General features: G+C 41.3%; 1 protein-coding gene across 5 annotated transcripts in view; it reads left to right on the plus strand.

Annotated features, from left to right (window-relative positions):
• Positions 1 to 12,449, plus strand: part of KCNC1 (potassium voltage-gated channel subfamily C member 1) — a 123,347-nt gene that overhangs the window by 81,229 nt on the left and 29,669 nt on the right. For 4 of the 5 annotated variants that reach the window (XM_005153278.2, XM_013130080.2, XM_031052680.1 and 1 more), the window contains exon 2: positions 3,572 to 4,505. In XM_005153278.2, coding sequence (XP_005153335.1) covers positions 3,572 to 4,505 — 934 coding nt within the window. The remainder of the gene's footprint in view (positions 1 to 3,571; positions 4,506 to 12,449) is intronic. The other variant, XM_005153279.2, reaches the window with a different exon arrangement.

A 12,449-nucleotide genomic window follows, 5' to 3' on the forward strand; every position in this document is an offset into this window, starting at 1 on the left:
CTCTTTTCCCCGAGCCCATTCAGATCCTAGGAAGAAGAGAAATTCTGTTGTAAAATGTAATGAGAAAGAAGATTAAGAACCACTAAATAATACAAGAGCAATCCATTGGTTTGATTAGTGTTCAGGCCATTATTAGTGAATGTCCTGGGTTCAGCAGTAGCAATCATTTTTCTCCCTCTTAGTAGCTGGTGCAGTGCTGTGGTTTTGACTTTCAGCCTGGGAACAGCACTGATAACACCAATGTTTTTAGTTGTTGCTCAGTAATGTTTACTCTGACTTAGGACTTTCTGAGTCTCTTTCTCTGCCAGGGAGGAGGGGAAGCTGGGAGGAAGCAGAGTCAGGACACCTGACCCAAACTAACCAAAGAGGTATTCCATACCACAGCACGTTATGCCCAGTATATAAACTGAGGGCAGTTACACAGAAGGGCTGGATCACTGCTCAGGTCAGGCTGGGTATCGGTTGGCAGGTGGTGAGTAGTTTCATTCTCTTCCTTTGTTATTTCCCTTATCATTATTATTATTGGTTATAGCAATAGTGATTTGTGTTATACCTTAGTTACTGGACTGTTCTTATCTCAACCCGTGGGAGTTATGTTCTTTTGATTCTCCTCCCCATCCCTCCGGGAGTGGGGGAGGAATTGGAGTGGGGGGGAGTGAACGGCTGCGTAGTTCTGAATTGCTGGCTGGGCTTAAACTATGACAAACAGTTTTATTTCCCTCTCTGCTTCTCATCTGTGAGTGCTACCTGACTTAACAAGGTGTCAGCATTTCCTTCTGCAGCTTCAATTCTCAAAGCTCTATGACTTTACAGTAAAACTCTGCTCTAGGCTGAAACAGAGCAGACATGGTGAGGCTGCTAGAAGCATTTTCTGAGTTCTTACTGCAACATGTATTTTGTTTCTTGTTTTACTCATACTCAGGCAGTTGGGGTATTAACCTCTACTTAAGCACTGAGTGTTAACAGTATCATGCACAAACAGACCACTTAAAAGCCTCTTTGGCTTATTTTTCAGGGAGCCTGTTGATATCAGTAAAATTATATACATAATTGACATCACTAAGTAACATTAAAATGAAAGCATATAGAATCTGTACACATTGAGCTAAGATCACAAAGCACATGACAAACACCAGCTGGGGGGGGGGGGTTGTGACCTATTTTTCAGATGGAGAAATTGTGCATGGAGAAATTTCCCTGTTTAAAAGGAGAATCTTACAAAAAGATACCCACAGTCCCAGTCCTGCTTCTCAATCTCCCTAACCTTCAGATTGTTTATCTTCCAGACAACTATTTTATATCAGACATTGATTTTAGCACATATCAGCACACCTATTAGATCATCACATAACAAAGCTATGATAACGTGAATCATTTAGGGAGAGGAACTCTTTGTATTTTTTTAAATCTGTGACAATGGCAAAGTTTTGATCTCTTTGGCAACAAAGTTGAATTTGAAAAGCAGAAGAGCCACTTTGCGTCTGTATCCTTCCAAGCTTATTTGCTCTTACTGGCCAAATACTGGCACAGGCTGTCCAGAGAGGCTGTGGGATTTTGGTGATATTCAGACCTGGACCAGACAAGACCCTGATAACATGATCCAACTTTGAAGTTGTACCAAACAACCTCCAGAGGGCCCTTCCAAACTAAACGATTCTGTAATTTTATTCTCTGTCAGTTTCTCTGTATTTTGGTAAATGGTTCACCCCAAACTGTGGCAAATCCTTGCTTTTGTCTTTGGTTGAAAATATGGAACCTCATAGCAGCCTTCCAGTATCTGAAGGGGGCCTATAGAGATGCTGGGGATGGACTATTCATTAGGGATTATAGTGACAGGACAAGGGGTAATAGGTTAAGACTTAAACAGGGGAGGTTTAGATTGGATATAAGGAAGAAATTCTTTACTGTTAGGGTGGTGAGGCACTGGAATGGGTTGCCCAGGGAGGTTTTGAATGCTCCATCCCTGGTGCTGTTCAAGGCCAGGTTAGACGAAGCCTTGGGTGACATGGTTTAGTGTGAGGTGTCCCTGCCCATGGCAGGGGGGTTGGAACTGGATGATCTTAAGGTCCTTTCCAACCCTAACTACTCTATGATTCTATGATTCTAAGTGTAATTCTGCACTAGGTCTACCCATGACAGCAGACAAGAGGGACATCTTGATTACAAGACAGGTAACTTGAAGAATAGGTTATTTTTAACTGGTCTATTCCTTTGGCAGCAATTGTGTTTGGATTATTCCACTGCATTTACTGGCAACAGATAATTAGAAGAAATTTGTTCTTTTAAATCTCTAGTTTGGATACACTGCTGAAAAAGGGACATTATGAACAGCAGGACAGCATAAGAATATTTGACTAATATTTTAATTACCACAGTTGCTCATGAAGACAGTAAAATAGGATTTTATGTGATGTTTCTTATGAAAGTGACACACAAGACAAGCAGGAAGATAACAGAGGTAAGGAGTGGAATGGAAAGAGGTTTTAGCATTACTGTACCCATCCAACACACACAGACCTCTTCAATTCATGCAAACTACTTTATTGATTAAAGAAGGGCTGAGCAGAGCAAATGTGATTGCAAGAGCCTGACCGTACCCCTCAGTTATCCTGGAATACAACCAAGAGATCTCTTTTAGGCTGAGGAAAGCCTGAGAAAAGCTGAGAGAGTTTGGGCTGTTCAGCCTGCAGAAGAGAAGGCTCCAGGGAGATATTATTGCAAAATTTCAGTGCTTAAAGGGGGCTTATAAGATGTGGACAGACATTTTAGCAGGGCCTGTTGCAGTAGGTAGAAGTCTTACCTTGTAATGAGAATCTCTTACAGAAAACCTTGTCTGTAAAATCCAATAGATCTGTCTCTTTTCAGCTCAGCTGATAGGCCTACTTGAAACCTCTCTCTTCACCTCCCTGTCCCCCAGTCCCAAAAGATCTGGAGAAGGGAACTGAGAACAGAGACACTTACTCTAGGAGAGCTTGTTTTGTATGTGACTGTTCCTCAGTCTATCCCTCGGATTTGGCAAGAAAGTCTGGCGATGCCAAGCAGGACTCTGCTGTTGTAAAGCCCACCTGAGACTCCCATTAGTATTTACTAGCACCTTACTGAGATCTGAAATACCATAATTTTCACCAAGCTAGGAGCAGGAAGCAGCCACTGTACCACTGACACAATACTGCAAAAAGGCTCTTGCATGGCAATTGACCTAGAAGTTGTATTATTAAAGACCAGGAAGTAACAGAAGACTGAATTCAGGAAGGTAGAATCTCAGTATGTCCTTAACCTTAAATCAAAGGGACAATATATAAGCAAGACTTAAATGCTTGCTTAAATTTACACACGCACTAAACCACTATTGGTATAGGAATGGATTTTAGCGTGTGCTTATAGACTGCTCTCCCTCCAAGTTTGAATATTAGGTTGTCTTTCCAGCTGAAACCTGGCATCTGAAGCTCAAAGGAAGAAGGGTTGGCATTATCTTTAGTTTTAATACAGCTCTTGTCTCTTGCTGGTGTTTCGGAGTCAAAGCCCCTATATTTACACTACTGCTTAACATTTCTCTCCTTTCTTTCTACAGTATGTGGCATTTGCCTCCCTCTTCTTCATTCTGGTCTCCATAACCACCTTCTGCCTCGAGACCCATGAGAGATTTAACCCCATTGTGAACAAGACAGAAACTGAATTCATCGGGAATGACACCCAGGTGCGGCACTACAGGGAAGCAGAAACTGAAGCCTTTCTCACCTACATTGAAGGTGTCTGTGTGGTCTGGTTTACATTTGAGTTCTTGATGAGAGTCACTTTCTGCCCAAACAAGGTGGAATTTATCAAAAACTCTTTGAACATCATTGACTTTGTGGCCATACTGCCTTTCTATCTAGAGGTTGGACTCAGTGGCCTGTCTTCCAAAGCTGCTAAGGATGTCCTGGGCTTCCTCCGCGTAGTCCGTTTTGTGCGAATCCTGCGAATTTTCAAGCTGACCCGTCACTTCGTCGGGTTGCGGGTCTTGGGACACACCCTCCGTGCCAGCACAAATGAATTCTTGCTGCTCATCATATTTTTGGCATTGGGCGTCTTAATCTTTGCCACGATGATCTATTATGCCGAGAGAATAGGTGCTAAACCAAATGACCCTAGTGCCAGTGAACACACACACTTTAAAAATATCCCCATCGGCTTTTGGTGGGCTGTTGTCACCATGACGACCCTGGGCTACGGAGACATGTATCCTCAGACTTGGTCAGGCATGCTGGTGGGGGCCCTCTGTGCTCTCGCCGGCGTGCTGACCATTGCCATGCCTGTCCCTGTCATTGTGAACAATTTCGGAATGTATTACTCCTTAGCTATGGCTAAGCAGAAGCTACCAAAGAAAAAAAAGAAGCATATCCCGAGGCCACCCCAGCTGGGATCCCCCAATTATTGTAAATCTGTCGTAAACTCTCCACACCACAGTACTCAGAGCGACACTTGCCCACTGGCCCAAGAAGAAATTTTAGAAATTAACAGAGCAGGTAGGAAACCTCTTAGAGGAATGTCCATCTGACCGTTAACCTCCATCCCGCGTAGTGATTTAAGATTCAGCCAGACTGCTTTCTTAGAGCAATGGGTAGCACATTTATCCATTCTAGTCCCACCATCACACAGTGAATAATATGTGTGAAGTCTAGGTTGCAGGGACAAATGGTACAGTGGAGGCTGATCAGCAAAACTAAGGATGAGAGCACGCTCTAGGAGCCCAAACTTTGGTCCTGGTTAAGGGCATACAAGTCTCAAGATATTTTGAAAAGCTTCTAGTGGAAGAATTTTGAGAGTTCTACAGCTATGTTGCTGGACTGTGTAATGCATCTCAGAGGCTCCTGAGGGCTGAATGCTTCATAGAGCAGAGTAGGAGCCAAGTACTCAGCAATTAGAGTTTTCTGACAAAACAGGGCTGGAATTCAAAACAGCCTGATGCTTTCTCATTTGTTCCCATTTGGGACCTTTCAGCTGTTTTAAATGGCAGATATTGTACATCTCATTACAGAAACTAGGTGCCTAGTAAGTTGAAGGGACAACCATACCATCATGCATATTCATGAGACAATCCCGTCTCTTTCTGATGATTAACTGCAAAGTAGAACAACAGCTCAAATTCTTGACACTAATGCAAAATGACTCACTCTGAGACAAGACGAGATGTAAGGATGTTTATTCCATGGAATGCAAATCTATCTATTCTATAATATTCCACTAGAGTTTAGTATTTTGAACTATGAAAAGCTTTGAACCACATTTTCTAAAACATGCTCCTTTTGCAAGTGTGGGTTGGTGAGTTACAGCTCCTTCAACCTTTTAGCACACAGCTGCTTCTTCTAGCAGCAAAGGCCAACTGGAAAAGGTCTGACTGGTCATTACCGGCCAGTCTGGCCTAAACAGTGAGTGCCTCATAATATGGTATTCTTCTTTTAATTACATTGGTTCATGTTAGCAATAGGTGAAACCAGAGCAAAATTAATCATACTAATTCTACTGGGAGGGGGGAAGAGAAATGGGAAAAATACTAGTCACCATGGAATATATTATAATATCCCATGGCTAGTGGTTAATTATGGGAATATCTCAGTTTTATGAGAATCCTCCTATAGCACATGAAATTACGGGGCTCCAATTTGATTATTTAAACCCCATAATCTACCTCTACCCATGGAATACAACTATTTATTCTGTGGAGTAATTTAAAGTAGATAACCATGTTGAAAACAAAGCCCACTTAATTTTTGGCAGATGTTCCATTCAAGTGGCATAGTAGACATTCTTCAGCTTATTCAGAATATCCCCCTCTTGTATAAGATCGAACAGATCACCAGTCAAGTGATTTTAATTGACATCCAGTAAAAAAGACATGTTTTGAAAGAGCTAGCATATACCTATGATGGTCTTGTGTTATCATTTTTTTACTTTGAAAAAAGTTATAATTTGTTACTCATTGTGAGTGAGGTATTCTCTTGTCATCTCATAGCCATGCATGTTAATGTCATTGTGAGATGCACAAAGAAAGCGAGACTTTCCTTTGTGTGTGACTTCACCAATGCCAATGCTAATTATGGAGGGGAAGAGCTGGTGGGAACCTTTCTCTTCTTTTCTATTCTTTTCTCTCTTCTTATTTCTTTTCCCTTTTGTGCAACTATGTAAAATCCATTCAGAAGGTAAATAGCTTTCTTTATTATTTTTTGTTAAAGGCTATTCCATTGCAACAGGCCAACCACAATTCATACATGAGAATAGACTGTCTCTTTCCTATTGTATCTTTGGTGCACAAGCATATGGTTTTACCATCCATCCCCCTCAGGTTGCAAATGCTTATCACAACTCATGTCCAAGCAGCAAATGTTCTCATGAGTAGATGTCGTTGTGGCATCACGTGTCAAGAGGGAAAGAGGGCACAACACACTACTGTTTGTCCCCTACTATGAGCAATATGCCAACTACCCAACTGTAACTCACAAGAGATGCCAGAATCTTGAGTACTTTAGCAGTCAGCTACGGAGTGACTTTCTTCTCAGAAATTCCTTGCTTTTCAAAGTTGCTTCCATTACCTACCCTGGTCCTCTCTGGGAACTAGAGGACTAAGAACTCTACGAGTTCAGTACAATTCCACACTGGTATCCTGAGAATACATGTAATTTTGGTTCAATGTGGAACTGTTTTGCCACCACCAGTGCTCTAAAATCAGCTGTTACCACAATATCCATGAAGTATTGATAGTAACAGCAACTTATCTATTTCTGCAATAATTAAGAGAGACTATTTTTATATAAGTATACAAGCATATATATTTTAAGAAGTAACAAAGCACACTTATACTTCAGCTAACAAAATGGACTTGGTAACACTGTTGCTGGAGTTCAGTTTCTCGTAATTATTATGCATCACTAGCAGCAAAAAATAGTGCCTGTATCTCTTTGCTTCCTAATAGGGAAAGATCTATACATGTGCAAAGTAAAAAATAATACATAAGATCATACCAAACTGTAAAAACAAGATCTGCATTGCCTTGGATGTTGAGGTTCACTTATCTAATACGAAGAATTGATAGGCACTGACTTGTTCCTGAAATTATAATCTGCACATTATATGAAAACAGAGAGTTTCAAACAGTGTTTCCCATACTGTAAAATATCTGCATTGGTTAACAGCACCTATCTGTAAACATCCAGTTAACACTGTACTAGCAACACAGAATGGGTGCCTAATATTTTTTAAATAATGCCTATGTTTTCCAAGGTATTTCTTGTAAATTTTAACTGTAAAGCTTCAGTGTGACAGCATCCAGGTGATACAAGATCATATGATGTGTATTTAATACATTATTCCAAACAAAGCCTGCTTAGCTGCTCAGGTGTAAAGGACATCACATGAAGTTATTAATCCCATATATCATGTGTGGTAGAATGATGAAACGCTTCACAAAACAGTTATGATTGTGAAATGGTTTCACATATGACTATCTCCCTATAGCCCTCTCATGCACCGAGTCAGCAGCTCACAGCTGTTCTTGGTCCATACACACAGGGCCAAGGGGGCTCTACAGAGAGCTCTGCACAGCCACAGCCCAGTGCCTCCTTTCCAGCTAAGGAGCATTTTCCTGTCACCAACATGCAAATAGCAGAACTTTGCCCACAGGCTGCACAGTTGCTGCTATCGATGCTATTATGGTCATCTGTAGGCAAAGCAAAGATGGTTTGAATTTAAATTCTGGTAGGATTGAATTCAATTTTTTAATTGCCCCCAACACTCTCAGCAGCTCAGTCCTGGGCTAATCTACACCTGGCAGGAGGGTATCTTTGAACAGCACTTGATTTTAATCTGACAGGAAGAATGTCAGAATTTAACCCTGCCATGCCTCCCCTTTCTGCTCTCCATCCCATCTGATCCCTTCAATGGGTAGCTGGGAAAGCTGCAGAAGGGGAGGAAAGGCACTTCATAATATAGTATGGCAGAACTACGGCTGCAGGCAGGCCTTCACCAGCAGCATTAAGGAAGTACAGATTTCTCTATCCAAAAAGTCTTCTTTGTGGTAGTTTCTGATGCCTGTAAATTTTCAAGATACTGCTTAGACAGTGCCTGGACGAACAGGGCTTGATACAAAGGAGAAGATCCTACCTGACCAATTTGACTAAAACTCCTTGACCCAAGAATATCTCAGACTACAGGTGACAAGGTGTCCCCTCACTTAAAATATACACAGCATGTTGTAGCAGTGTTGTTTGCAGGCCCCATTCAAAATGAAGGCTTAATTTTGCCATCATTGACTATGTGATAACCAGTATATTGCAATCAAATATCCGACAGGCTAAGCAGACAGCAAAGAGAAAAATGGAAGTAATCTCCAGTATTTTCATTTGATAGGGGGATTAACTTAACAGAGCAAGATCACCTGAAAGATCTATAGCAAAACTATTAGTTCATCATAACTAAACAAACATCAGTCAACCATAGTCTGCTGTGCTGCAGTGTCTTCTTATGTACAGGCTTCTGAGTATTTCAAACAGTCAGTATTGTAACAGAAGCAAAATAGGAAAAAAGACAAAGCAAAAACTGCTTCAAATAGAAGCAAACCAGAAAAAGCCAGTTTCAACCACTTAACTTCAGCTGATTTCTGTCCCAAACCACACACAGTGTCCTACAGGCATATGTAGTTTATATCAGTGCACATAGTAAAATACTTTAAGGTACAATTTTTAAGAAAATTATAATTTATAAGAAAACTTCAAAGCATGCAAAACAAATCTTGAAAGCTCTCAGTTTTGTTTTCAAAGTGTTACCTCTCTGTGTGCTTACCTTAAGCAGAGGTTGACTGAATGGTTACATCTTAAAGTTGCCATAGGATGAAGTGGTGAATGTCATTTTCCAACACTGTGAAAGAAATTTAGAATATGATTGGAATTCATAACTTCATTTGATGTCTACAGTACTGTCTGGTGTCACAGAGAATGGATCCATATATTGTAAGCACAGCTGATGTTAATTTGGGTTTATTCAGAGATCTACCCCAACCTTTTATTGTTTTTGTATATCTATTTACAACACCAACACACACAGTGTTTATATTGACTTTAATATGGCCAAGAAAAGAATTCCTCACCTCTCTGATCCTCTCTCCATGCAGGTTCTCTTAAGTTAAACTCCAAGGATATTGTATCTCATAGAAATATAGTGTGCACCCTTTTTCACAGTGTGCTGATGGCAAAATTCTCTGTTTATTACATAGCTGTAAAATATGGAACTAGAATTCAGGCACCTAAGAGGAGAGGGAGAATACCTGTCATTGCTAATACAGTCTTTAGCTTCAGAAAAGCTTCTGTGGTTGTTTTACTTACCTGCTCAAATAGCTGTTTTCCATAACCCACTCCTTCACTATCCCTATGTCTGAAATAGTTCAAGCTATCCAAGTCTATCACTGACAGACGGAAACTACATAGTTATAGTGACTCGTGTTCCCATGGTCAAATTAACTGGCATAAGCTGTGACATTAGGGACCTATTATTTCAATGCAATTTCCTGAGAAAGAGCTGATCTCCTTTCAAAGAAATAACATGGAATTACCCATTTTGGTTTTATCAGTCATGCTTTCTGAAGGAGCTGCTCTTTTCTCTGGGTTTCATTTTTCATCCCTTCTGTCACCATAATCTAAATAACCTGTACTCCTTGTGCAACACACTGGTTCTAACGTCAGAAGTGTGCTGAGCACTGTAATTCTAGTGCCAAAGCTCAGTGGGAGCAGGGGGCTCTTGGCAGTTCTTGTCACAGGCCCATTATGCTGCCTAACATTTCACTGTACTGTGTGAACTTCAGTGGCTTTTATGGATAGCAAAGCATTATTAAAGCAAGTATTTAGTAACTGTGGTGGTCCTTCAATCCACAGGGAAGCAAATTCTCAATCAAATGCCTTTGAACATTAGGGAAAAAAAAAATCTCATCTGATTTTAGTGTCAGAAAACCTTTGGTCCTTTCTGTAAGATGGACAGTAGATAGCAATGTAACTGCCAAGAGTTTAGGTCTATTTCATAGAATCATAGAATAGTTAGGGTTGGAAAAGACCTGAAGATCATCTAGTTCCACTCCCCTGCCATGGGCAGGGACACCTCACACTAAACCATATCACCCAAGGCTTCGTCCAACCTGGCCTTGAACACTACCAGGGATGGAGCATTCACAACCTCCCTGGGCAACCCATTACAGTGCCTCACCACCCAACAGTAAAGAACTTCCTCCTTATATCCAATTTAAAACTCCCCTGTTTAAGTTTCAACCCGTTACCTCTTGTCCTGTCACTACAGTCCCTAATGAAGAGTCCATCCCCAGCATCCCTATAGCCCCCCTTCAGATACTGGAAGGCTGCTATGAGGTCTCCATGCAGCCTTCTCTTCTCCAAGCTGAACAGCCCCAACTTTCTCAGCCTGTCTCCATACAGGAGGTGCTCCAGTCCCCTGATGATCCTCGTGGCCTCCTCTGGACTTGTTCCAACAGTTCCATGTCCTTTTGATGTTCAGGGCACCAGAACTGCACACAATGCTCCAGGTGAGGTCTCACAAGAGCAGAGTAGAGGGGCAGGATCAGGTCCTTCAACCTGCTGGTCATGCTCCTTTTGATGCAGCCCAGGATACAGTTGGCTTTGAAGTTTAAATGTGTTTGACATAAATACTAAAAAGGCAGTGGAAAAAGTAATAGGAAGATGATTTTTCTTTCCTGCCTATACTTAGCCTTCCTAACCTTTAAATACCCCAAATTCATTGCTCCAAAATAGCAAATGAGGTAATGTTTGCATCATGTCACTGAAGATGAAGTCTGATGGATCTAATAGAAATTGTAACAGCTCAAAATAAAAGGAATACTGCTCAGTTTTTCTCATCTAACCTAAGATGCATTTGCCTGAGGTCCCCTTATATTGGAATAAGCATCAGGCAGCCTCAGAGAGTAATTGTGACGTGAACTGCCTTCTGGAGGTGGCTTTCTCCATAAGTAATCTCAGGTGACTGCAGCTTTAACTTAAGATCCTCAGTTAAGTGCCTACAGTTAGGTGGAAGCAATTTGGATCTATTTCTTTTCCTCTGTCCCATGTGGCATTTCTGCAGTCTCATAGCTGTGGATCATACACAAAGCATAATTTATAATTAATATAATGTAACACTTCATTATACAATTATTCATCTGTCTTTTCCTGTAGAGGTACAACTGGTGGGTGTCACTTGTACTACGGTGCTTGTTTACTTTAGAATTTGATTAAAAAATAACATCCTCTATACCAAGTCATTTGAAAACAAAAAGGAGGAGCTATGAATTCAAGCACAGGGCTTTGGGTTCCCACTTTTTTCTGGCACCATGTGAGACATGAAAGAAAAATAGTGAAAAAACAATCTCTCCACACAGCCTGCTGTGGTCTGGCCATGGCCAGGGATGAGTGTGCGCAGCGGCAGGATCGTACTAAGCTGCAAAACAAATGCAAAGCTAAATAATAAATCTTAAGACTTTTCATGCCTTAATAACTTAATGAGCCCAAGATACTTTTAGTGATGGGAAAACACAGATACAACCACACAAGCCAAAGAAGGCCAGCCTGTGCCAATCCTCCAGCACAAAGCGGATGTAATTATGGTAAATCCTCTTTCTCACGCACATGCCTGCCACTGAAGCTCCTATGCCATCCAGTGGAGAATTCATTCCTGGGATACAAAGAGGTACTCTTGGCATCTCTTCCTTCTGCTGGCTTGAGTAGACTGGTGTTTGCAGGACAGAATACAACAAAAGGCACCTCTTTGCAAGAAGTACATCTCTACTGCAGTAGAGCTAGACCAATGGGATCACTTACCCATCACTACAAAAGGCCAGGGATAAAACAGTCTAGAGTGTGAGGTCCCAGTTCTGTGACCAGTCTACTTGCTTATATCCCTCTTACTCTGTACTTGCTGGCAATTTTCTCCAAGCCTTTTGGTTACTTGCTTGTCTGTTTATAAGCACAAAGCAGCAATAACAAGCAATTTACCATTCCCACTGTCATTGTTCTTTGTATTCATCCATGCTCCATGTCTCAGACACCTTACATACTGTACAGATCATCATACTGTATTCCTCAGTCAAAGCGGTAATATAAGACTCTAGCATGACTCACCTGACTGCATTCTCCTGCAATCTCTACCTGACCTGTCAACACTCACAGCACTCTATGGAATATGGTGTTAGTAAGACTCTCAGAAGTCCAGGATGAGTATAAGTGAAACCCCAGAAGTGTCAGGATAAAACTAGGAAGGATGTCCCAGAGCTCTTTGCAATGCAGCACTTCCAGGAGCAGCAGTTCTCAACACTGCATTAAGCACGTATCCAATAATGCCTGCAACAGCAAGAGGTACTGAATCTGCTTAGCTAGAGCTCCTGTATTTCCTCTAGTAGTACCAATAGGTAGACAACCAACATACTG

The sequence above is a fragment of the Melopsittacus undulatus genome, chromosome 4 (genome assembly GCF_012275295.1).
Source record: "Melopsittacus undulatus isolate bMelUnd1 chromosome 4, bMelUnd1.mat.Z, whole genome shotgun sequence".
Taxonomy (NCBI): domain Eukaryota; kingdom Metazoa; phylum Chordata; class Aves; order Psittaciformes; family Psittaculidae; genus Melopsittacus; species Melopsittacus undulatus.